The 26380-nt window shown below is 40.3% G+C and overlaps 1 protein-coding gene across 9 annotated transcripts in view; it reads left to right on the top strand.

Annotated features, from left to right (window-relative positions):
• Positions 1-19122: 19122 nt before the first annotated feature.
• The window catches only part of ABCB4 (ATP binding cassette subfamily B member 4), a 74783-nt gene continuing 67525 nt past the window's right edge, over positions 19123-26380 (top strand). For 6 of the 9 annotated variants that reach the window (XR_007148156.1, XM_047840526.1, XM_047840537.1 and 3 more), the window contains exons 1-4: positions 19123-19237; positions 19429-19514; positions 22720-22774; positions 25911-26061. Coding sequence is in view for 7 of the 9 variants with exons in the window: in XM_047840526.1 (XP_047696482.1) it covers positions 19435-19514; positions 22720-22774; positions 25911-26061 (286 nt within the window). In the remaining 2 variants the exon portion in view is untranslated. Of the gene's footprint in view, positions 19238-19428; positions 19515-22507; positions 22589-22719; positions 22775-25910; positions 26062-26380 lie in introns of those variants that run through there. The other 3 variants (XM_047840545.1, XM_047840516.1, XM_047840554.1) reach the window with 3 other exon arrangements.

The following is a 26380-nucleotide window of genomic DNA, read 5'->3' as shown; positions in this document are numbered from 1 at the left end:
AACTGAGGGCCCAAGAAAGATCTTAGCCCCAGACTTCTCTTGTGGAGGGAAGTGAAAGGGTGAATGAGAACCTGACTTCCCCAGCTGTGCAGAATGCTGTACGGAGGTTTATCTGCCTCATCCAGAGGACTGAATCTAGAGCTGCATGGCTTTAGGAAATGGGAAGAAACTGAGAGAGCAGCAGATTGGACTCTCAGAGGTCATGGAAGGGACACAGATCCTACCAAGCATGTCACGGACTCTATCAAGAAACTCACCAGCAAGCCACCAGGAGTACCTTGCTTGCAGATCCCCTCAACTGGCCCACGGAGCACCCTAGTGCTTAGTGTTCTTCACCCACACACACATAGCCCCTCCCCAGTCCTGTGTCTGGATCTTTGTACAAGTTCCCAAAGGTGATGGCAAGAGCTATTGAGCATACACAGAAGACTGACCCGAATCTGTGGGCCAGGGAGAGACCACAAACTTGAGCTTTACTGCTACTTTCAGTAAAACAAAAGGAAGACAGTCAAAACATGGCCTGGTGTGGAGTCAAGAGAAGGCACATGAGCTTAAGAACTCTTCCAATAAAGGAGTAAAAAGTGTGGATCAGCTGTATCCATAGATAGTCTAATGAAACCTTCAAATTACTAGCAGAGCTGAGGGAAGATATTTCTCTCCTGATGACAGTTAAAAAAGACTGGAGATGACTGGTACTTTGCATGGGAAGATAGTAATGCAAAACTTCAAGAAATATGAAAAATCAAGGAAACATGACACCATCAAAGGGTCACAATTAATTTTCCAGTAATTGGTCCTGTGACATGGAGCTCTGTGATTTATCTGGTAAAGAATTCAAAATAGCAGGGTTTTTTTTCAATATATGAAATTTATTGTCAAATTGGTTTCCATACAACACCCAGTGCTCATCCCAAAAGGTGCCCTCCTCAATACCCATCACCCACCCTCCCCTCCCTCCCACCCCCCATCAACCCTCAGTTTGTTCTCAGTTTTTAACAGTCTCTTATGCTTTGGCTCTCTCCCACTCTAACCTCTTTTTTTTTTTCCTTCCCCTCCCCCATGGGTTTCTGTTAAGTTTCTCAGGATCCACATAAGAGGGAAAACATATGGTATCTGTCTTTCTCTGTATGGCTTATTTCACTTAGCATCACACTCTCCAGTTCCATCCACATTGCTACAAAGGGCCATATTTTGTTCTTTCTCATTGCCATGTAGTACTCCATTGTGTATATAAACCACAATTTCTTTATCCATTCATCAGTTGATGGACATTTAGGCTCTTTCCATAATTTGGCTATTGTTGAGAGTGCTGCTATAAACATTGGGGTACAGGTGCCCCTATGCATCAGTACTCCTGTATCCCTTGGGTAAATTCCTATCAGTGCTATTGCTGGGTCATAGGGTAGGTCTATTTTTAATTTTCTGAGGAACCTCCACACTGTTTTCCAGAGTGGCTGCATCAGTTTGCATTCCCACCAACAGTGCAAGAGGGTTCCCGTTTCTCCACATCCTCTCCAACATCTATAGTCTCCTGATTTGTTCATTTTGGCCATTCTGACTGGCGTGAGGTGATATCTGAGTGTGGTTTCAAAATAGCAGTTTTAAGGAAATTTGATGAACTTGAAGATAACACGGAAAGATAATTCAACAAAACCAAGAAAACAATACATAAACAAAATGAGAATTTTAACAAAGAGATGGAAAATATAAAAAAGAACCAAGCAAATTCTGGAGCTGAAGAATATAATGAATGAAATGAAAAATGTAATGGAGATCATTAACAGAAAAGATTAGTCAGAAGAAAGAGTCTGTAAGAAATAAGACAACAATTTTGAGACTATCCAGTCAGAGGAGAACAAAGGAAAATGAATGAAAAAGAGTGAAGAAAGCCTATGTGATCCATAGAATATCATCAAAGGAACCAGTTTCTGAATCATTAGAGTTCCAGAAGGAGAAGAGAGGAAGAAGGGAACAGAAAACTTATGTAAAAAAAATAATAGCTGAGAACATCCCAAGCCTGGGAAGAAATTGGATATTCAAGTTCACAAAGCTCATAGATCACCAAATAAATCAACTTAGATCCCGTTCCATACATATTACAATAAAACTATCAAAAATTAAAGACAAAGACTCTTAAAAGTAGGAAGAGAAAAATTAAAAGCTTGTACCTTACAAGGGGCCCCTATAAGGCTAATCCTTGGGTTTTTCAACAGGAACTTTGTTGGCCAGGAGACAGTGGGCTGATACATTCCAAGTGCTGGAAAAAAAAAATCCCTGCCAACCTGTCTGGCACAGTTCTTCAGAAATGAAGGAGAGAGACTTTCCCAGACAAACAAAATCTGAGGGAATTTATCACCACTAGACCTGCCTTACTAGAAATGCTGAAAACAGTTTTTCAAGCTGAAATGAAATGATGCTAATTAGTAACATGAGAACATATGAAAATTTACAACATACTGGCAAAGCTAAGTATGTAGTCAAATTTATAATACTCTAATACTATAATATGGTTAAGTGTGTTAAATGCTTAACTCTAATATAAAGGTTAATGGACAATAGTGTTAAAATAACTATATAGCTGTAATAATTTGTTAATGAGTATATAATGCAAAAGAGGTAATTTGTGACATTAAAAACATAGAAGGGGGCAATAAAAGGTTAGTGTTTTTGTATGCTAGTTTGTGTACGTTTTGTAAAATACTCTGTTATAAGATGTTTTATGTTAGCCGCATGGCAACCACAAAGCAAAAACCTACAATAGAATCACAAAAGATAAAAAGAAGGAAATCAAAAGTTACCACTATGGAAAATCATCAATTCGCAAAGGAAGGCAGCAAGAGAAGAAAGAAACAAGGGAACTACCAAACAGCCAGAAACAATAATATGGCATTACAAGTCCTCTCTATCAATAATTATTCAATGTAAATTGAATTCTCCAATCAAAAGAATAGAGTGGTTGGATGGGTAACAAAACAAGATGCAACTCTATGCTGCCTATGAAGAGACTCACTTCAGCTTTAATGACACACACAGACTAAAGTGAAGAGATGGAAAAAGATATTCCATGCAATAGAAACCAAAAGAAATCAGGGGTAGCTGTACTTATATCAGACAAAATAGACTCTAAGCCAAAAACGGTAACAAAAGAAAAGAAGGTCTTTATATAACGATAAAGGGGTCAGTTCATTAAGAAGATATAATAATTGTAAATACGTATGCACCTAACATCAGAGAATCTAATATATTAAGCAAATACTACAAGACATGAAGGGAGAAATAGACAATACAATAATAGTAGAACACTTCAGACAATACCAGAGGACTTCAGTACCCCACTTTCAACAATGGATTGGTCATCCAGACAGAAAATCAACAAAGAAAAGTTGGACTTGAACTACACTTTAGACCAAATGGTTTAACAGATGTAAAGAACATTCCATCCAATAGTTACAGAATATATGTTCTTCTCAAGCACACATGGAGCATTCTTCAGAATAGGTCATGTGAGAGGTCACAAGTCATAGCAAATTTAAGAAGATTGAAATCCTACCAAATATCTGTACTGACCCCAGTAATATGAAACTTGAAATCAATAACAGGAGGAAAGCTGGAAAATTCATAATAATGTAGAAATTAAATAACATGCTCCTCAACAAGCAATGAGTGAAAAAAGAAATCAACATGAAAATAAAAAAAATATCTTGAAACAAATAAAAATATTGAATGAAAATGGAAACACAACATACTAAAACCTATGAGATGCAGCAAAGGTAATTCTTTTTTTTTTAATTTTTTTTTCAATGTTTATTTATTTTTGGGACAGAGAGAGACAGAGCATGAACGGGGGAGGGGCAGAGAGAGAGGGAGACACAGAATCGGAAACAGGCTCCAGGCTCCGAGCCATCAGCCCAGAGCCTGACGTGGGGCTCGAACTCACAGACCGCGAGATCGTCACCTGGCTGAAGTCGGACGCTTGACCAACTGCCCCACCCAGGCGCCCCAACAAAGGTAATTCTAAGAGGGAAATTTATAGATACAAATATCTACATTAAGGAAGATCTAAAATAACCTAACTTTACACCTTAAGGAACTAGAAAAAATAAAACAAACTAAGCCCAAACTAAGCCCAAACAAAGATCAGAGCAGAAATAAATGAAATAGAGACCAGAAAAACAATAGAAAAGATCAATGAAATTAAAAGTTGTTTTTTTGAAAAGATAAACAAAGTGACAAAACTTTAGTTAGACTGAGGAAAACAGAGAGACAAGTCAAATAAAATCAGAAATGAACCCCCAACTAATACCACAGAAATTCAAAGGTTTATAAGAGATTACTATGATTACATGCCAACACATTGGATAAATCTAGAAGAAATGGATAAATTTCTAGAAGCATACACCCTACCAAGACTGAATTGTGAAGAAATAAAAAATCTGAATAGACTAGAAACAAATGAGGAGATTGAATCTGTAATCAAAAACCAACGAAGAAAAGCCCAGGATCAGATGCTTTCACTGGTAAATTCTACATTAAAGAATTAACGCTACGCCTTCTCAAACTCTTCCAAAAAAAAATTAAGAGGAGAAAATACTTCAAAACTCATCTTAGGGGCACCTGGATGGCTCAGTCCATTAAGCATCCGACTTCAGCTCAGGTCATGGTCTTGCGGTTCATGAGTTTGAGTCCCACGTCGAGATCCCGTCAGGCTCTGTGCTGCCAGCTCAGAGCCTGGAGCCTGCTTTGGATTCTGTGTCTCCCTTTCTCTCTTCCCCTCCCCCACTCATGTTCTGTCTCTCTCTCAAAAGTAAATAAATATTAAAAAAAAAAAAAAACTCATTTTAGCCAGACCAACATTGCTCTGTTACCTAAGCCAGACAAAGATACTGCAAGATACCCAAAACCAAAATAACACTGTATGTTAATTATACTGGAAAGAAAGAAAGAAAGAAAGAAAGAAAGAAAGAAAGAAAGAAAGAAAAAAGAAAGAAAAAAGAAAGAAAAAGAAAGAAAGAAAGAAAAGAAAGAGAGAAAGGAAGGAAGGAAGGAAGAAGAAGGAAGGAAGAAAGGAAGGAAGGAAGAAAACTATAGGTCAATATTCCTAATATAGATACAAAATCTCTCAATAAGATACTGGCACACTGAATTCAAAAGCACATTTTAAGGATCCAATACCATTATCAAGGAGGAATTATAGGAATTATCCCAGGGATGCAAGAATGGTTCAACATATGCAAATGAGTAATTGTGGCACACCACTTTAATAGAATGAAGGATAAAAATCATATATGATCTTCTTAATACATACACCAAAAGCATTTGACAAAAATACAACATACTTTCATGATAAAAATTCTGAACAAATTGAGTATAGAGGAATATATACCTCAACATAATAAAGGCCATGTATGACAAGCCCACTGCTAACATCATACACAGTGATGAAAGATTGAAAGTTTTTCGTCTAAGATTAGAACAAAGTAAAAGTTAACTCTTAGAACTCCTATTCAATATCACACTGGAAGTCCTAGCCAGGGAAACCAGGCAAGAAAAAGAAAATCAGAAAGGAAGAAGTAAAATTGTCTTTGTTTGTAAATAATAGGATCATAAATATAAAAAAATACTAAAGACCCCACTGAAAAATTTGTCTTTCTCTGTCTGGCTTATTCCACTTCGCATAATGTCCTCCAGTTCATCCATGTTGTCACAAATGGCAAGATTACCTTCTGTTTTATGGATGAATAATATTCCATTGTAGATATTTATATACACATTTTCTTTATCCATTCGTCCATCAGTGGACATGTGGGTTTCTATATCTTGAGCAGTGTGAATAATTCTGGATTCAGCACAGGAGTGCTGATTTCATTTTCTTTGGATACGTACCCAGAAGTGTGATTGCTCAGTTATATGGTAGCTCTATTTTTAATTTTTAAAAGAACCTCCATACTGTTTTCTCTAATGTTAAACCATCAAATTTGTGGTCATTTGTTACAATAGCCTCAGGAAACTCAAATCAGGGAGTCTAAACAGGATACTTTTATTTAAAAACAAACAACAAGGGTAATGAGATTCTGTGTTGGGCTGGTGGGAACAGAGAACAGGTGGCTATGAGAAACATCCATGAGAAAGGTAAAGGGGTAATAAAAATTAGCTATAAAAATTCTGTGACATTGATGGAGATGAAGAACTCTTTTGGAAAGAAGATGGCTTGTTCTTCTGGCTTAGAAGTGACATCATAGTAGAAGGTGTTTGGATGTGTGACCCTCAGGGTACTAACTAAACACAGGTGGGTCCTATTCTGTGCTGTTTGCTTGAGTTCTACTCTTTTATCTTCCTAGTTCCATCCTAGGATTATCCAGCTGTATCCAATTCTAAACAATGATGGTCTAAACAATGATGGTCTAAACAATGATGGTTCATCAGAATAAAATTCTGAATTCAGGCCAAAATGTATTTCAGTCTGTTTCTTGCCCCACAAAGTAACTATTTGGCCTCAATTATAAGAAATCTTTTTGATTCATTTTTCTTCCTCACATCTCTGTTTCAGATGCCTGCTCCCAGTTTATGAACCCTTGAGAGAAGGACTGTGTCTTTGCATCACTTGTGTTTGGCAAAGTCCTTGTATATAGTAGAAGTTGAATGAGGGTTTGCTTTTCTGCCAAGTTTTTGATCCAATGTGTACCTTCCTCTGGGTCAGTTTTGTTTTATCCCATATTAACATCTGAAAAGTCCTCTGTTAATATAATATATATTAAGAGAGTTTCTATCTAAGGCCATATAATTTTATATAAAAAGTAGTGAGGGGAGCCCATCATTACCATAAAACATAAAACCTATAATCCAGCCTTACCCAACCTACAGAATAAAAAAGAAAGCCTCCTGGAAATTGTATCCATAATTTCATAAAAGAAAAAAAAAATTGAAGAATTGGAGTGAACTGGTAACAGTATTGTATCAGTGTCAATGCCCTGGGTTTCATTTTGTCCTTCAGTAACTACACGTCACCATTTGAGGAAGCTGGATAAAGGATCCACAGCCCTCTACAGTTTTTTTTCAACTGCCTGCAAGTCTGTCATTATTTCACAACAAAAAGTTAAGGAAAAAGAAACAGGAGAATCAGACTTAAGGATTTGTTGCTCTTGATAATGATTTGGGCTGAAATCTGAAAAGCGAGGAGTTACCCAGGAAGTGGTGGGAGTGGGGAGACAGGCCATAGGGAATGAGGGAGAGATTTCAGGTGGAGGAAGTGGCCTGTTCAAAGAGAGTTTGCAGTACAGAAAGGACTTTGAAGTTGGAGCTGGCTAAACAAGGCAGAGAGAGGCGTGAGGCATCCTGGTGGGGTAAGGATAATTGCCTGCTTTCCTCTAGGAGCCTTCCCTGACAAAATGAGTTAAGCCAGTTGATAGCCAACAAGTAGTAACTGTTCCAGAGCCTATGAAGGATGTTCACGTATTTTAACACCCTTGATCTTCCAAAGGATCCCACTTAGCTGCAATATGTTGGTGGGCACCTGGTTTACCCATGTACTCCAAGTCCTCTTTCATCACCTGGCACGTTGAAAATCCTCAACAAAAGTATTTGTGAAATGAAAAAAAGTTGTTGCTCTTAAAAATGATTAAACGAGATTTTCAGGGTGCAGTTTCTGCAACTGTAGTCCTTTGTCCCACTTGGAACTTCTAACACCAAGGTCAAAGACCTCTGCCCTTGGAGTCTGGAGAAATCAGAATAGCAAAGAGAAAAGCAGGAATGCTTCCAGATATGTGCAAAAGGCAAAGGTACATGATGAAATATTTTCACCTGGACTCTTTCAAAAGAGCCAGTTTTGATCATAAGGAAAAGTGACCTTGGAGTTGGAAACTCAGTGTTTTCGCTTTCTCCACTGGGCAGCTCCACTGAAATGTTTTCCCTCCTAGCGATTGTCACTTAGTGTGGGGAGAAACACCCAGTTTCTCCAGTCAGAAAACGCTGGGCTTCTCTTTTGGCTGCCAGTTTGTTAACATGTATGATTCTTTGAGCAAATTACTTATTTTCCCTAAGCCTTTATTTCCTCATTGGCAAATAAGGGATTTCAATAGCTACCTTCTTGGATTACTTGAGCACTAAATATTAAAAGTATTTAGGACAATACTCAATACATAGAATATAAGCAAATAATAATGTTGTTTGCCATTGCTTCATATTTTTCTCACTCTCCAGGGCTACCGATTCTCTTACATAAGAAAAGGAAATTTTGTTTTGTATTTATTCTTTTAACAAGTATCTTGAGTGCCTTCTGGACTAGATACTAGCAGCACAATAATAAGACAAAGAGCCCACAGTTTAGGAGACTAGAAATTAGGTTAGTAATATGTCTTGGTGCCGTGATTCAAGACTTCTTGGGGAATCAAGAAGAGAGCAATCACTTCTCCTGCGAGTGATTTGAGGATTAAAAAGCTTCCTGGAGAACTGAGTACCTACCTGTCAGGTGGATGGTAGGGCAAAGATGTGGATGCGGAGAACTGTGTAAAACAGCCCAGAAGGCTGAAATGCGAAGTGACTCAGGATGGTCAGTTTCCTGTGTTGTGCGTTGGGAGGAGTGGGTGGTGGCCAACACAGGGATGAGTCTGGGAAGTGAGGTAGGAACCAGACCTGAAAGGCCTGGTGTGACAGAACAGACTGATTTGTGGTCTCACTGTGGTTTATTTGAAATAGAGTATTGAGACATGCCTTAATTTAGAGGGTCCACATTCCTACAATTGTGCAGTGAGATTTCATAAAATAAACCACATCTTACCTTTTTTATTTTCATTAGAAAGATGAAAATATATACCTTATAACTTCCACAAGTAAAGGAAGAAAAGAACACACTTTAGAAACCTATCTTGCATCTCTCAATCACATGGGTAGCCTCCAAGAGAGCTTCTGTGGCCATAGCATTTCATTTTTTCAAGCATCAGGGAAACACAGCATCCTGGCGTCTTAGGCAGGAAATCACACTATTCTATCAGGAGGCAGGGCAGAGGAGGGTTTTTTTTTTCCTTTTTAGTCAAAAGTTAGAGAAAACTAATTATCAAGGTCATAACTCCAATATTTCATTCCTAAAATCAAACCAGTATTGAAGTCAAGCCTTCCTTATTCAATCAGAATTTGAGTGTCACAATTTTTTTCCTTTCCAAAAGAGTTCATTGTCCTTCTTCAATTCTCTTATGCAAAACATATCTATCAGTGTGGGCAATGACCCCACGACTCCAACCCTTTAGAGTTTAAATAGATGACTCACCTAGGATTTATCCATGGATTTCCTACATTGCTTTGGGAAAGTGCCAGTTCCAGCCAAGCTAGGGCAGAGACTGTTTTAATTATTTGAAAAACTGTAATGACTGTAATAATCTACCTCCCTAGACTAAAAAAAAAAAGGTATAAAATTCTTTGGGATCAGACAGCCCATGTCTGGAACATGTGCATACAGATAAAACCTGGAGAGAAATATGCCAAAATGGAAGTTGTTGGGTTACAGTGAAAAAACACTTTTGATGATTTTCTCTGTGAGAACAAATATTTAAAAGGGTCTTTAAGAATGTTGGAGGCTTCATACAAAATACTGGATCTTTCACAATACCTAAGATTCATGAAAGTCTTTTGCATATACTTTAATTCTGAAAGCAAAATTTTTGAATAGCTAAATTTTCTATTATGGGTTATTATTGGCTATTAATAGATGAAATTAAATTTCAAGTACATTTTAAATTCTCAAAATTTGTATTTATACCAGAAAGGTTACTTTGGCTAACAATTTTGTCTATTAGCATTGCATATCAAGGCTAAGGTCACAAGTTAGCTAAGCAAATTCTCTGCACCAAAACTCCCATATATGTTGTACGTCTTTTATGTTTATATTTTACTCTGTATTTTAATCATTTACTTCTTTTTCACTCTTTTTTTTTTTTGCATACCTGAGGGCTGAGTCTCTGTCTTATTGTCCAATCTTTATTACTAGTTCCTTGAATATCCTAATTTGGATATACCATTCCTCTCCTGCTGAGACCTTGACTGATAAAAGACAGTTTTTATTATTGCAAAAAGAATCTACCATTCTTGACCAGTATAATGATTGCTTTCTAAAAATCTTCTCAATAGCTTCTGTAAGTCTAAATTCCTTTAGGAATTTAGCCTAACTTTTAGGCTCTTGGTGTATAAAACTTCTTATGTACCCAGCCACATCCTTTTCTGTCTTTCACCTCAGCCAAATTAAGATCGCACCTTCTTCCTTCCAGGGCTCCACTCTTCACCCCCATCTGTTCTTGTGTTACTTCTCTGCTCTTTGAACTTTGAGAATACTTTTCTTAGCAGTAGCTTCATGTGCAAGGCTAGAGTGAGTATGAATATTACATTTTCAATGGGTATTGTGGGATGGGGTGGAGAGGTAACACAGGTAAAGAAAGCTAAATCACTTTTTTACGGCAGCACTTTTTGGCCTTTGATGTGCATTGTGACCCTCTGAGAGAGCAGAGGGTAAGCAGCATTTCTCAAACTTATTTGACCATGGACTCTTGTTATCTAAGAGAACCTTGTTACCTACTAAGAACCTGCCGTCATTCCTCAGTTCACAGTTTGGAAAACTTTGCTGTAGGAGGATGCTTCTAACTCTATCCTGCTCTTCCTCCATAAATATGTATTGAATAAATGAACAAATATTGACACAATAGGTCAGAGCTCTAAGAGAAAGGAAGTGGAAGCAAGGGCTCTACACCCCCCTTTCTTTTAATCCCATGGTGTCTGTTGTATCAGGATCTTCTAAGATGGTGTGAGCTGGGAGGTGGCCAGCACTTCCTATAAGATCCAGTTTGAGGTACTGATTGATGGTACCTGGCTATGGATTCAGAGTTCTTCTTCAAGCTTTTATGCCTAGATTAATTGTAGATGCAGTTTCTCCTCTGGGCTTTCTGCCTTAACCCTGAACTTGGTAGGGGTGGAAAAAAGGAGTAAACAAGAAGGCAGGGAGTAGTATTTATCAGGTGCTTGCAATATGCCAGGTACTATATTTGGGTTATCTCCTTTCCTGGAGAAGCTCACAGTCTAGGAAGCTCACAGGAAGGAAAAGACATAAAAATAAGTATAATTAATGCAGTGTAATGTAACATACCACAAAACATAAGTGTGTATGAATGAAGAGCTTGCACCCTGTTTTCTTTAACATTGTCTCATTATTCTGCTATGTCAGCATCTATAATTATTGGCATTTGACTCCCTATTTTATTGTGGAGTAAGCTTGAGACCAGACTGAAATAATGTCCACTTGTGTTCATGTATTATGTAGAAAAATATACAGATTTTTAGAAGTAGACATATGGACTGGATGTTGCTAAGAGGGTAGAGTGGGAAATGAGCAGATAAGTTAGAGAAGTCTTTTTATCTAATATTTCACACCCCTTCTTCTATTGATCAACAAATACAAATATTGGCTAATTTGATTAATTTAGGGTCTTCTTCCTTTGCTTCTGCATTTTATTAGAGAAAATAGACTTAAAAATTAGGCAGCAAGTTCTAGAAAGATGGAGTAAATGTATTTTTTCCTATTCATCCTGCTGAGTGTAGCTAGAAGCACTGAACATCAGATGTAAAGCAAACATAAGACTCTGAAAAAGGCAAACCAGTTAAGGACATTTGAATCCAAAAAATGACACAGTGGTGAGTTACCCAGTTTTCATTTTGTTTTGATTTGATTTGCTTTATTCTTGCCCCATATGTCCCAGGCTTGGAACTGAAGATGTGAAAAGCCAGAACTTCCAGTGTGCACAAAAGGGAGCCCCAATGACAGCCTGCTCTCTCTAGCCGAAGAACCAGGAAAGGGACAGCCTAGCATGACAGAAAATGTTTAGACAGTTGCTACTCTACTCTAGCCAAACAACATAGAAAATAAACTATGTTTTTCCAGACCCACATCTGAAAAGGCTATAAGGGCCTTTCAACCTCCACCCTGGCTTGGCTGTAACAAGGTACCCCAACCTCATTGCCTGTCCCCAGCCACTGTGGTGTCAGGCAAGACTAAGTAGGGAGCCAGTTTTCCATCCTCACCTGATAGAAATGAAGCACTCTCTCTTCCCTTTCTCTCCGGGGTGGTGTCATTTCAAAGGGGCCCAGTGGAGGCTGAGGACTTTCACCACCACACAGTGGTAATAAGTCTACCTGGCCATCCCCCACTCTGGCCCCCATCTTCCATGGTGCCAGGGGAGATCATATGGAGAACTCTGACAATGCACTTCTATAGCAGTGGAGGCCTAGCAGGAAGCCAGTAATGAGTGCTCAGTAGTAACAAGGACCCCCTACCACATCAGGTGTGAATAGAGACCAAGTGGAGAACTTGGATTTTCTCCCACTTACAGCAACGAGACAGTAATGATACCCCTTTTTCTTTTGGAGAAATGTCTAAAAATAAAGGAAAACAAAGGCTTAAGATCTAGAATCTCATAACGTAATATTTCAAATGTCCAAGTGCCAGTTGAATTACACTCAACAGACCGGGAACTGGGAACGTGTCAAACTGAATGTGGGAAATCTCTGTATCTTCTACTTAATTCTACTGCTTAAAAAAAAATAAATAAAGACAAAAAGATAAAACTAAATATAAAGAAAAAATATTCAAAACATCAATGGAAAAAGGACACATCATTATAGGGAAAAATTATTTAAATGATACTGGACCTCTCCTCAGAAACTATGGGGGCCAGAAGGAACTGACAACCTTTTTCAAATGCTGAAAGAAAAGCACCCTCAACCAGGAATTTCATATCCAGTGAAATTATCCTTTAGGAATAAAGGGAAAATGAAGACATTCTTAATTAAAGGAAAACTAAGGGAATTTGTCACTAGACCACCTACCTTAAAAGAAGGGCTGAAAGAAAAGAAAACCACAGACTAATATTCTTTATGAATTTAGACACAAAATACAATATATTGCTATTGGGGAAGGTACAGGGGATCTCTCTGTGGTATTCTTACAACTGCATGTGAATCTGTAAGTATCTCAAAATAAAAGTTTATTTAGGGGCGCCTGGGTGGCTCAGTCAGTTAAACGTCCGACTTCGGCTAAGGTCATGATCTCACACTCCGTGAGTTCGAGCCCCGCATCAGGCTCTGTGCTGACAGCTCAGAGCCTAGAGCCTGCTTCACATTCTGTGTCTCCCTCTCTCTCTGCCCCTTCCCTGCTCATGCTCTGTCTCTCTCTGTCTCAAAAATAAATAAACATTAAAAAAAATTTTTTTTTTATTTTATTTTTGGGACAGAGAGAGACAGAGCATGAACGGGGGAGGGGCAGACAGAGAGGGAGACACAGAATCGGAAACAGGCTCCAGGCTCTGAGCCATCAGCCCAGAGCCTGACGCGGGGCTCGAACTCACAGACCGCGAGATCGTGACCTGGCTGAAGTCGGACGCTTAACCGACTGCGCCACCCAGGCGCCCCCCAAAAAAAATTTTTTTTAATAAATAAAATAAAAAGTTTAGTTAAAAAAAAAAAACAGAGCAAAGGAGTGGGTGAAGACAATCTTAGATTCCATCTGATGTTAGTAGAATTCCAAAATTAATTTATAGGTGATTACAAACCCAAGTTAATTTTGCTCCAATAGATTTCTGAACATTTTACAACTCCCTTTAAGTGGTTGAAGGATGCCACAATTTTAGGGCTAGGAAATAGTGCTGTGAGTAATTGAAAATTAATGTCAAATGCAAACTTGATGTTACTGTTCTTTTTTGTTATATTATTTATAGATACTTCAGTACTAGCTGATGTCTTAATCTGTGGCAAAGTAAAGTGCAATCTTTTGAAAAGATATGATTTTGGAATAACCTTAGGGGTAAGTCAACGTAAATGACCTAAAGCATAGTGACCCTAACTCATGCTTATTCATTTCATCCCTAACCTTGGCACCCTGCAGCCATTCCTGTCTACCTAATCATTCCCATAATCCACACAGAGCACAAGAATTACATTAGGCAATGTGACCTTGGAACTCTCCAATGTGCCATTACTCTATGCTGACAGAAATGATATGACACTGTGATTCATAGCAAACCCTTACCAACCGCTTCTCAAAGGTTTGTCATGGTAGCTTTGTAAGTCTGCCCTCATTGAAGAGGGTGTAAGGAAGTGTTCTTTGGGAAAGAGATAGCTGAATCAGTACCACCCTCATCTTATTATCATATGAATTCCAATGTGCTGGGCCAAATTGGTTAGATGAATTTTATAATGAACAAAAGAAGACTGAAATCAAAAGCAAATTATTTTTGGGGCACCTGGGTGGCTCAGTCGGTTGAGCATCCAACTTCGGCTCAGGTCATGATCTCACAACTCATGAGATCGAGCCCTGCGTCGGGCTCTGTGCTGACAGCTCAGAGCCTGGAGCCTGCTTCACATTCTGTGTCTCCCTCTCTCTCTGCCCCTAACCCACTCACATTCTGTCTCTGTCTGTCTCAAAAATAAATAAACATTAAAAAAATTTTTTAAAAAAAGCAAATTATTTTTTAGGAGAAAGCTAGGTCAAAAGTGAGAGGGATTTTTGTTTTGGTTTTCAAGCAATGAAAAGGGTTTTTTTTTGTTGGTTTTTTTTTTTTTTTTTGCTTTTTGTTTTTAATTCTGGAGAAAAGTATAATGTGGAGCATAGTTTAAAGAAAGTTAAAGAAGAAATCAATCTATAAACCCCGAGAAGAAGATGGAAAAGTTAGAGTTGAAAGGTACTGGTGGCAGAGAGTTTGGAAACAGAGTGCTGTTGAGAGTGACCATGTGCAAACACAGTAGTCGAAGATAGTATCTAGCTATTTTCAGAGCTGCAAGGTCAGGACTGTTAGCCACAAATACAGTGTGTGTGGGGGAAGCCACAAAGGATATTATTGTCAAGCTAGAGGTCAACTGGAGAAGGAACCAAGTCCATTGTATTCTCTTCAGGAAAAACTGTTGCAAATGAATTTATATTTAAAATAAAACATTATAATTTATTATTATATCACATAAATATTCCATACAGTCATATTAAATATATATTTTAAAATAATTTGGTACATGGCATTTGTTCTTCCCTTTGGCCCTTATAAGGAACTCTTTTTTGTAATCTTTTATGCTATAGCTTTAAAATATTGATCTATTCAATACACATTTAATGAGCCTTCTATTGCTGTGGAGACTAGAAATATAGATAGGCATGGCCTCTGCCTGGCAGTTGTCTTCCCCAGGGATACTGAATGGGCAGCTGGAGTCACATGGCCAGGGATGGAGTCCTAATACCATCGTGTCCTAGCCACGTGGAAAGTCATCTACTCTTTGGCAAACCATTTCTACACCTTTAAATTGAGAATAGCTTCTGATGTGCTTACCTTAAACGTGCTTCTTGTTTTGAGAATCGAATGGGATAATCTTAAGTGTGTGATGAGCTCTGTTCTTTATAAAGCATGATATATTTTTGTATGATTTTTGTACTTGTTTATACTCAGTCCATTGTGGGGCAGGAACCATGCCCTATGTTCTTTATATCCTCACACCCTAGCACGGGGTCTGGCACATAGTAAGTGTGGGCAGCAAATGCTGGATATCTCAGTGAATAACATCTTTACTCGCATGGGTCTTACTACCGAGGTGACAATAAACAACAAGGATAATAAATCTATACATTATATGGCATACTAGAAGTGATACATGCTGTGGGAATAAAAATCTGAGTAATGAGAACTCAGAGTCCTGAGGATATGAGATGCAGTTCTTAAAGGGGAGACCAGGCTTGATTCCACTTTATAGAAGGTGAGGGTTTTAGCCATGTGAATATTCGCGGGAAGAAAATTGGGGGCAGAGGGAAAGACCAGTTTCCTAGTTGGTGGAACTCTGCCTCTCTTGTTCAAGGAACATCAAAGAAGCCGGGGTGTTCTGGGTGGAAGAAGGCAAGAAGAGGAACAGAAAGGGAGGTCAGAGAGGACATGGACAGGGTGAGCTATTGCAGGTGCGCCTCTGAGTGCACTGGGGGCCACTGCGGGGTAATGAGAAGATGTACCCTGATGTGGTCTGATTAGCTTCAAAAGAATCACTCTGGCTGCTACTTTGAGAGTGGATACAGGCAGACGAGGGGGAAATGGCAGCAGCAGAGAGATTGTTAAGAGTTATTGTAGTAATTCAGGTGAGAGAGGATAGTGCCTGCACCCCGGTGGTAGAACTGGAGAAAGAGAAGTGGTCAGATCTGGAAATATTTCGACAGTCTGCGTATGGGATGTGGAAGACAGAGGAGTCTGCATGATGACTCCGCTGTTTTTGCTGAACAACTGGAAGGCTGGAGCTGCCACATGAGAAGCCTGTTGGCTTGGAGAGAGGACCAGGAGTCAAGGTTGGGCGTATCAGACATCCCAGTAGAAATGTCAAAGATGCATTCATATATCTCAGTCAGGAATTCAGGAGGGAGTTCTAGGCTAGAAGTAATAATTTAGAAATTGTTGGATACGAGTGGTACTTAAAGCCATGAGACTGGCTGAGATTACAGATGGAGTGAGAAAAACAGAGGAAAAGTCCAAAGAGGGAGCCTTGGAACACTCCGGTGGTAGTTTAAAAGTTGCAAGAACGGGGCGCCTGGGTGGCGCAGTCGGTTAAGCGTCCGACTTTAGCCAGGTCACGATCTCGCGGTCCGGGAGTTCGAGCCCCGCGTCGGGCTCTGGGTTGATGGCTCAGAGCCTGGAGCCTGTTTCCGATTCTGTGTCTCCCTCTCTCTCTGCCCCTCCCCCGTTCATGCTCTGTCTCTCTCTGTCCCAAAAATAAATAAACGTTGAAAAAAAATTAAAAAAAAAAAGTTGCAAGAAAAGGAAGACAAAGGAGACTGAGAAAGAGTGATCAACGAAGCATTGGAAAATCCAAGATTTCCTCCAGGAATCCAAGTGAAGAAAGTGTATTATGGCAAAGAGAAAGATAAACTTGTCAATTGCTTAAATTTGTCAAGTAAGTTAGAGAGAACTGACCTTTGGATTTAGCAATATGGAGGTTATGAGTGACCCTTAATAGAACAGTTTTAGTGGTGTGAAAGTCAAACTCCTAATTAGAGTGGGCTTAAGGGAAAAGAGGAGGGCAGGAAATGGAAACAATGATAGAAACAACTCTCTTAAGAAGTCTAGCTGCAAAGAGAAGGAGAGAAATGTGATGGTAGTTGGCAGAAGAAGTTGAGTCAAGAGAGGTTTTTTGTTTTTGTTTTTGTTTTTTAAGATGGCAAAAATAACAGCCTCATGTGTGCCAAGAGGAATGATCCAGCTAGGATGGGGAAGTTGATGATGCTGGGAGGAAAAGCGTTCTTAGGAGGATGAGATCTATGGTATAAAAATACAAACATAATAGGGGCATGGATAGTTCATTTAGAGAAACGGGTGGAAGGGCAGAGTGTTGGGTACATTCTGGTGAGTGAGCAAATGTCATGTCAATGGCAGTTCCTTTCTGAACACTTTGATTCTATCTGTGAAGTAAGAAACAGAGTAAGTCAGCAGAAGGTAAAGATCGGGAAAGAATGATAGAGTTTTGAGGAAAGAAAAGTCATGAAAATTAGATAGTGGAAGAGAGAATGAAAAACTTTGTCCTTATGAATCTTTTTAAAAAAATTTTTTAATGTTTATTTATTTTTGAGAGAGAGACAGAGACAGAGTATGAGTGGGGGAGAGACAGAGGGAGAGGGAGACACAAAATCCGAAGTAGGCTCCAGGTTCTGAGCTGTCAGCACAGGGCCTGACGCGGGGCTAGAACCCACGAATTGCGAGATCATGACCTGAACTGAAATTGGATGCTTAACCGACTGAGCCGCCCAGGTGCCTCAACTTCTGGTTGATCAAAAAAAAGGAGACTCTTCATGGTTATGGTAGACTGGGTAAGGAGAAAAAGCATTCTGAGGGGAAAAATACGTAAGTAAATTCACTTCTATCACCTAATTTGAGAATATGCCATAGAATCAGTCAAATTGTGGCAGGACTAATAGTAGACTTTAGTACTAATAAGGCACAGCATAAGGAAGAGACGGTGGAGAATCTTGCTACCTGATCAGGAAGAAGGCAGGCCATAAATGTTGACCATATACTATGTTTTAGGCATCATACTAGGTTTTCACCTTCTTAATTCACTTATTCCTCACAGTAACCTGGAAAAGGAGTTGTTTTTATCCTTATTTTCCCTATGAGGAAACTGAGGCCCAGAGAAGTGAGCAAAGTGTCCAAGGTCACAAAGCTTACAAGATGTGAAGCTCTGGGATTGAATCGCACTGGCTTCGAAGCCTTAATGATGTACTGCTCCCTGTTTTAGACACTTTCTTTTCAAAAGAGTGTGGAGAAATCAATCAGAAGGGACAGTTCCCATACAGGGGACTCAAGTAGGTGCTAGGTGCAGAGACAATTTAGTATAGGGAGAAGTTTAAGATCAGAGTAGGGAGAGGAGAGGCCACTGGAGACTGGATTCTCATCACCTGATGCAGCCTCAGGCAAGACTCAACCTCTGTAGCATCAATTTATTCTTGTTAAAAAAAAAAATGCAGGTTTTTATCAGTTGGTCTCTGACAGCCCTTCCAGCCCTAACGTTCTTTGTCTCTAAGTAGTAGAGGGCACCAGCAGCTTTCCTCTTCTCTAGGGAGCGTCCCCTGGGCTCTGTGCCCCCAGCACCAGACCTGAGGACGCCTAAGTGGGAGGCGGGTCTGGAGCTTTCCCCGGCCCCTCGGTCGCCCTATGATTGTTGAGGGTCTGGAACCCCCCCCCCCCCCCGCGGGGGTGTAAACAGAAAACTGAGCACCGAGAGAGTATGACAGTCACTTTGGGGGGGCTTAGGTGCCCTGCCAGGCGAGCCTCTCCGAGCACCGAGCAACGGGAGCCCCAGGCTGGTCGCCGGCTTATCGGCAGCGGAGGGCGCGGTGGGGCTGGGGCTGGGGCTCGCCCGGGTGGGCGGGGGCCGCGCCGGGCGCCCTTTCCCCCCCTCCCCTCCTCCCCCTCCCCCCCCCCCCCCCCCCCCGCCTCCCGGCGACGAGGGAGGCACTCAGCGCCCCTCGCCCGCGCCTGGCCTGCTGAGGGAGCCGGAATGGAGGGGGAGGGGGGGGGCGGCGGCGTTCTGCTCCCGCGGGTAGGGGGCCTGGCCCCGGCGGCGGCGGGAGGCGTCGCTGGGGCGCGGCCCGCGTAGGGGGCGGAGGCGAAAGTCCTGCGAGCAAAGTCCAGGCTCCGCGGCCGCAGCGCCCCACGCGCCCCGCGGCTCGGACAGAAAGAGCTCGAGGTTGGAGGTGAGTCAGGCCCCCGCGCTCAGGCCTGCGGCGGGAAACGCCGGCGGCCGTGCGCGTGAGACCCGGACAGCGGGGTCTCCGCCCGGCGCCCCTTGGCCCCGCGACCCTGCGCCCGGCTCATACCCCTCGGTTGCGAGCGGTGAGGAGCTGGGCCGGTGCCCCTGGACCTGAGGCTGTTGGTTTCTCCCCAGGTTGACATGGATGTTGAGGCGGGAAGGAACGGAAGCGTCCGGTGCCCCGGGAGAGAGGAGGACGACTTTGAACTGAGCAGTAGCAGGTACCTCGCCAGCGCGCCAATCGGCAGGGCCCAATTCGGCCTTGGAAAGGGGAGAAAGTCTGTTGATGGCTTTGTTTTGGAGGCTTCTCTGGAGGGTGTCTTCTAAGATTCCGACTTTCCTGAAGGAGTGGCACAGAAGCTCCTTTTGAACAGGCTTAGGAAGAAGAGAAGGCTAGCTTCAAAAGTGCCTCTTCCCCACTTGGTGCGGTGTGATTCGATGAATATCTGTGTTGTCTAACACTCCTTGCATCATAGAACTCAAAACTTTTATAAGTAACTTTCCTAAACATCTTCTGATTTTTCATGCTTATAGAGCATGAGATATCTGCTGTTGATGGCTGTGCTTTTTGGACAAGAGTAGTGAAGCAAACAAAAAACAAAAACAATAGCAATAACCACAAAAAAACCCTCCTCTCCCTGTTAATTCCTCTTCCTCCTTGGGTTATCTCCTCCCTCTGCCCCCAGCACCTCCTTGTTCCTATTTCTGCCTTTGGGGCAGTGAGGTGAGGAAGGGGTCCTTGAGCAGACTTATTCTTGGGTAAACTGAGCTTCCAGATCAATGTTTGTTCAGATGCAAAGGAGAAACCTCAGCGCTTCCTTTGCTTGCTCCTCTTTCTCCGTGACTGGCTGTTTGGTACTCTGGGGCCCTCGTTAAGAGCATTTCACAGGCCTTAGTAGGGGTAGAAGCGACCAGTCAGTCAATGGTGTGTTGTCTTTGTTTCCTCTTTCAGTGTGGGAATAGTGAATCATTTTCGCCTTTAGCCTCAAATAGTTTCTGAGGCTGTTATGGGAGTTCATGCCAGGCCACCCAAAACTAATTGACCTGTGTCATCAAGTAATCACCCAGAGGGACAAATTTATCAGGTTCTGTAGTGCGTCCTCAAGCTGCAAGGGGCCTGATTATCCAAATGAAAATACCCTATCTGATGTTTAAACTAAAGAATTATTTTAGTCTGTTAACATCTTCATACGGTGATATTGCTCCACTCCTTCTAAGTACTGTGGTATTCATTCATAGAAAATTTAGTTTGCCAATTAGAATTAGGAACCAGATAGATGGTATTATTTCTATAGGAAAAAAAATGTGGTTTTCATAAGCTGGCAATTTAGGCTGGGATTGACTGTGAATCCATAAATAGATGGCATTTTTATGAAGGCTATATTTATGTATTGCACCCGTTGAACATTTGATGAGTGTACAAAGGAGCTATCACTGCAAAAGACGCAGTAATCCCCCAGAACCCACAGGAGGTCTCAGAAGTGAAGTTCGCAGCCTTGTATTGCAAACATGAGAAAACAGTTCAGAAGAGAAATAAAGTTAATATTAGTTAAGACTGTAAGATTGTGAAAGTAAATGTTGAGACTAATTTTTATTTAAAAAAGCAGACCAGGGGCACCTGGGTGGCTCAGTCGGTTGAGCGTCCAACTTTGGCTCAGGTCACGATCTCATGGTCTGTGAGCTCGAGCCCTGCCTCAGGCTCTGTGCTGACAGCTCAGAGCCTGGAGCCTGCTTCGGATTCTGTCTCCCTCTCTCTCTACCCCTACCCCATTCATGCTCTGTCTCTCTCTCTCTCTCTCTCTGTCAAAAATAAATAAAACATTAAAAAACAATTAAAAATAAAAAAACTAAAAAAGCAGACCAAAGCTTATTCGTTCAAAGGAAGTCAAGCACACATTAGTTATTTAGGGCAAGTGGCAAGTTAGTCATATGATAGTTCCAGTCATGCTGCTATATTGCCTATGGCACCTTCTTCAGAACATATTTAGTGTCAGATGTCTGTCTTTTGATTTTAATATATGTTCCAAATAATTTGGGATCAAGTCTTCTGAGCAAAACTTTATCACCTACCTAAACTAAACAGTTAACAAATTAAGCTCAATACGTGCATTTAGGGCGCCTGGGTGGCTCAGTCGGTTGGGTGTCTGACTTCGGCTCAGGTCACGATCTCACGGTCCGTGAGTTCGAGAACCGTGTCGGGCTCTGGGCTGATGGCTCAGAGCCTGGAGCCTGCTTCCGATTCTATGTCTCCCTCTCTCTCTGCCCCTCCCCCGTTCATGCTCTGTCTCTCTCTGTCTCAAAAATAAATAAACGTTGAAAAAAAAATTTAAGTAAGTGCATTTAGGTAAAAAAAAAAAAAAATCTCTACCCCCATGGAGTTTACATTATTATATGGACGACAGACATAATAATACTTGTGCAAACTAAATAAGCTACAGCAAATGTTAGAAGATAATAAATGCTATGGAAAATATTAATCAAGGCTAAAGAAATCGGGAGTGCACATAAAAAGTCAGTTGCAATTTTTAATAGGGTGGTTAAGATATGTGTTATTGGGAAGGCAGTATTTGAGGAAAGACTTGAAAGACACGCGAAGAGAGAGCTCTATGGATGTGTGAGGGGACAGCATTCCCGGCAGAGGGAACTGACAATATAAAGACCTACTACAGGACCATGTTTGGTATGTTCACAGAATAACAACAGCAAAGAGGCCAGGGTGGCTTGAAGCAAAGCAAACAGGAGTAGGGAAAATATGGTCAGAGAGGTAACAAGGAAACAGATCATATAGGAACCAAAATCTCATGTAAGAATTTTGGCTTTCACTCTGAGATAAATGGAAACCATTATAGGCTTTTGAGCAAAAGAGTTGCATATGACTTGAGTTTGTAAATGATTAGTGTGGATTCTGTATTGAGGGTAGTCTGAAGTTGGTATAATTGAAAGTAGAGAGACTAAGCAGGAGTTTTCCTAGGCCATTGGGATAGTAATAAAAGTGGTGAGTAGTGGTTGAATTCTAGATTTATTTTGAAAGTAGAGCCAACAGGATGTCCTGACATCACTCCTTACAGTCTTTCAGAAGAGTAGACTTTACTATTTTTAGATCAGTACATATTTTAAGCAACAGAAGAATTTAATTATTTGGCAGATATTAACCTCTGTGTTTTCTTTCTGTGTGTGGCCTCTGCAAGGCAGGTGGCCATTTCTCATTAATCCAGATATCCTTGTAGTACCTTGGACAGTTACCTTTGCACTTGATTGCCTTGCAGTGTTTGTTAAACTGGATAATGATGACAAGGTGTGGATATCACTGTTTTACATTTGAAAATATTAGAATATTTGAATGTGATAATGACTCAAGTTTATAGTCAATTGACTATAAAACATTTGGTAACAGATTTAAATTCAAACAATTATATTTTTTTACAGCAACCCAGACACGAAAAAAAAGGAGAGCGTGAACTTGATTGGACCATTAACCTTGGTAAGCTGTGAAATATTAAGTATGAATAATTCTTGTCTTCATTCAGATTTGGTGTCTTGAATAAGTAGTTATGGAGCCAGTAGTTTAAGATTGTCTTAGGTTGGCTTCTTACAATCAACAAATCACATTCTCAACATAGATGATAAAAGAGGTAGGGATAGGCTGGCTATGAAACAGAGCAGAGCCACGACTTGTGTTCATAGCACCTCACAAACTCACCAATTTCTAGAAAATGCATCTATGTATCTGTTTCACACACACTTACACACCCACCACCGCCACCACCCACACCCACCAAATTTTGGTTAAATAAGATTGCATGTATGGGGCGCCTGGGTGGCTCAGTCAGTTAAGTGTCTGACTTCGGCTCAGGTCATGATCTCACGGTCCGTGGGTTCGAGCCCCGCGTCGGGCTCTGTGCTGACAGCTCAGATCCTGGAGCCTGTTTCAGATTCTGTGTCTCCCTCTTTCTCTGACCCTCCCCTGTTCATGCTCTGTCTCTGTCTCAAAAATAAATAAATGTTAAAAAAAATTTTAAAAAAAGATTGCATATGAAGAAAGTGATTGTTAACTACAGAAATTTAGAAATAATCAATAAATCTCTGTTTACATTTGGCTTCCCAGAAAATTGATTAAATGTGGAGTAATTATTAGAGATTCTGATTATGTTTAACACAATTCTCAGTGCTTTTCTGCTGGTACAAGGCAAGCCAGTATATTTTTGGAAAAAGTCTAATCAGTTTTTCATTTGTAATATGTCTCAGAGAGGTGGCCCAAGGAAGTGTTTGCCTGCCTTGAGTAAATATGATGGGTTTCAAACTATGACAGCCATTATTCCATAGCAAAGAAGTTGGTATTAAGTGGCATGTCAGCTGAAATCTCCAATTTAGTAAGTAAATGAATGAAAAGACGCCAAAATGTCTTCAGTCCCAAATGTTGTTGCACATTTCTCACGTCACCACAAAGCCCCATTCTCCTCACCCTGATTCTTGTAATATTTTTGTTGAAAGGTATCCGTTTTTTTTAAATTCAGTGCTTTAGAGAATAAGTTGTTTGTAAAACGAAGTCTGGTTTTAATGCACATGTTTTAAATCTGCCTCCTACAGGAAGTAAAACACCACAAATCTTGAGGTAGAAATTTAGAACATTTAATTTGACCTTAAAAGTTAAAATTTAGACTGAGTTGAAATATAATCTTTTCTGCCTCTGAATACATATTTATCCTGAAAGAGGTTCAGGACAACTGTTAGATGTTGGAAAAAACTGTTTCTAACAAGAATTAGCAATTAATTGTTTTATTGAAAATCACTTAAAACAAATCTAAGTTTACTTAGGATGTTGCTGTGAAATTCTTACAATTTTAAATTTAAGCTTAGACACAATGAAATTTTATTTAAGTAGTATGAAAAGTATTTAAAATGATCCTCAATTTCATATAAATGTTCACTAAAGAGAACATTACATGACAGCCCAATCCTGTACTTATAACTGGCCAGGAGATCCAAGTGCTGTATCTCCATTCCCTGGGAGTCACTAAAATGAACCTTAGGGACACTAGTCCCCATTGTAGCAATTTTAGGGAAACTTCACCATTTGCTCTTAACTTTACCTGCTCCCTTTGTTCTTTGCCAAGCTCTCCCTGGCACTGAACCTTTGACTCTTTCGGTACTCTTGCTTGCCCTGCGTGTTTGATGATGGAATTTGGCCTCCCCATACTGAACTTCTGGAACTCTGTGAGAACAGTTTGCACACCCCTCCTCCCCACCAAGTGTGTGTGACCTCACATTGCCCTGGCCTGTTGACCCTGTCTGACTCTGCGTCAGCTCTCCAAGACCCCACTCTGCCAAGCCTGACTCATCACTCATTCTCCTGATGACTGTGCCTCATCCCCAAAAGGGGGTGGGGTGATGGAAATGGGTAGAGAGAACAGATGAAGAAGGTGGTTGAAGGGAGATGCAAGGGATGGAGGGGAAGGTAGAGAAATGGAAATATAAGAGAAGAAGGATGTAACCTAGAAGGCAGAGAAAGAAAGAAGAAAACAGAGAGAACCATAGAGCAGTCAATCAAAAATGGGAAGAAAAAGTGAGATTGGAGCTAAAAAGACAGTAAGGACAAAGTCTTTGAAGTATTAGGACATTGATTGGCTGGTTAGTTCTTGAGTGTTGTTCATGTCACTGTGACAACTGGTATCACCCTTCTAAGTGATAGTACTAAGTACACTATGCATTGATAGTCTTAAGTCCAGGAGGGTTGGTGTGGTCCAAGTCTTTTATACCTCTTTCTAATAAAATGTCCCACACTGCGCACTTCAGGACTTCTACTCATGGGGTTATCTGAGCACTCCATGCAGCTTGCTAGGCACCTTGCTATTCTAGGCCTAAATACCCCCACTTCATCTGTACTCCCCAGTTCTTCAGCGAATTCTCCCTTATCCTTCCAGATTCTACTGTGAGCATCATCTCTTTAAGCACAACTTCTCCAAATTACACATATAGGCACTCCATAATGTTTGTTTCACTTCACTTCTGAGCTCCCTTTTAAAAGCCAACAAACTTCTTAAAGGAAACTTATCCATAAAACTTAGGGTGTCTGTTTCCTCCTTCTTTGTAATTCTCCCTCTGAAATATTTTGAATGTTGTTTTAAAGGATGTGATGTGTGTGTGCATGTGTGTGTTCTTAATGTTTACTCCTAGCTGTTTTTAACTCACTACCTAAGGAGCTTTGGAAGATCAAACAATATTTCTTCTTTTTTAATTGTTTTTAATGTTTACTCATTTTTGAAAGGGCGGGAGGGGCAGAGAGGGAGACACAGAATCTGAAGCAGCTCTGGGCTCTGAGCTGTCAGCACAAAATCAGATTGATTAACAAATAAATTAAAACAAATAAATTAAAAAGCAATTAAGCAAAATCAGATTGATTCCTTCACAGTATACAAAATAAGTAGAATCATAAAATTAATCTGTCAATAATTTGGATTGAAATCTTTCGTCTTCCTTACTACATTTATCTGCAACTATTATAAAAGTACTGACCTTAAATAAAAACCCAAAGAACATATAGTTGTGGAGAAAGAGAGATTCTTTTCTATGAGGTAGTATTTTATTCCCCCCGTCCCCCCTTTTTTTTTATTTTTTAGTTTCGATATTCTGACTGGCAGGATAAATTATTGATGTCCCTGGGCACTGTCATGGCCATAGCTCATGGATCAGGTCTCCCCCTCATGATGATAGTATTTGGACAAATGACTGACAAATTTGTTGATACTGCCGGAAATTTCTCCTTTCCAGGTAAGCATTTCTCTATTTTTTTAAAAACATACATTGTACTCTAACTGGATGAAAGATTGGAAGTTGATCTTGCTGTTCCTCATCTACTTGTTTATGGTTTGGATTCCTGGGTGACTCTAGATATCACTGATAGAGTTATAAAATTCTCAGAAAATTCCTCAAATACTCATTTAAGTTTCAACGAATAGGTGTATGTTTGACTTTTCTGTTTGACTTTTAATACAGAATAGGGAAATATACAGAAAGCTTTCCATCTCAATAAAGCAGGGCAGTCCCTTTACTTGAAGGCTGTGAAACTATAACAGAGTATGTCCCTCCC

The sequence above is a fragment of the Prionailurus viverrinus genome, chromosome A2, assembly GCF_022837055.1.
Source record: "Prionailurus viverrinus isolate Anna chromosome A2, UM_Priviv_1.0, whole genome shotgun sequence".
Taxonomy (NCBI): Eukaryota; Metazoa; Chordata; class Mammalia; order Carnivora; family Felidae; genus Prionailurus; species Prionailurus viverrinus.
This window is presented reverse-complemented; position numbering and strand designations above follow the sequence as displayed.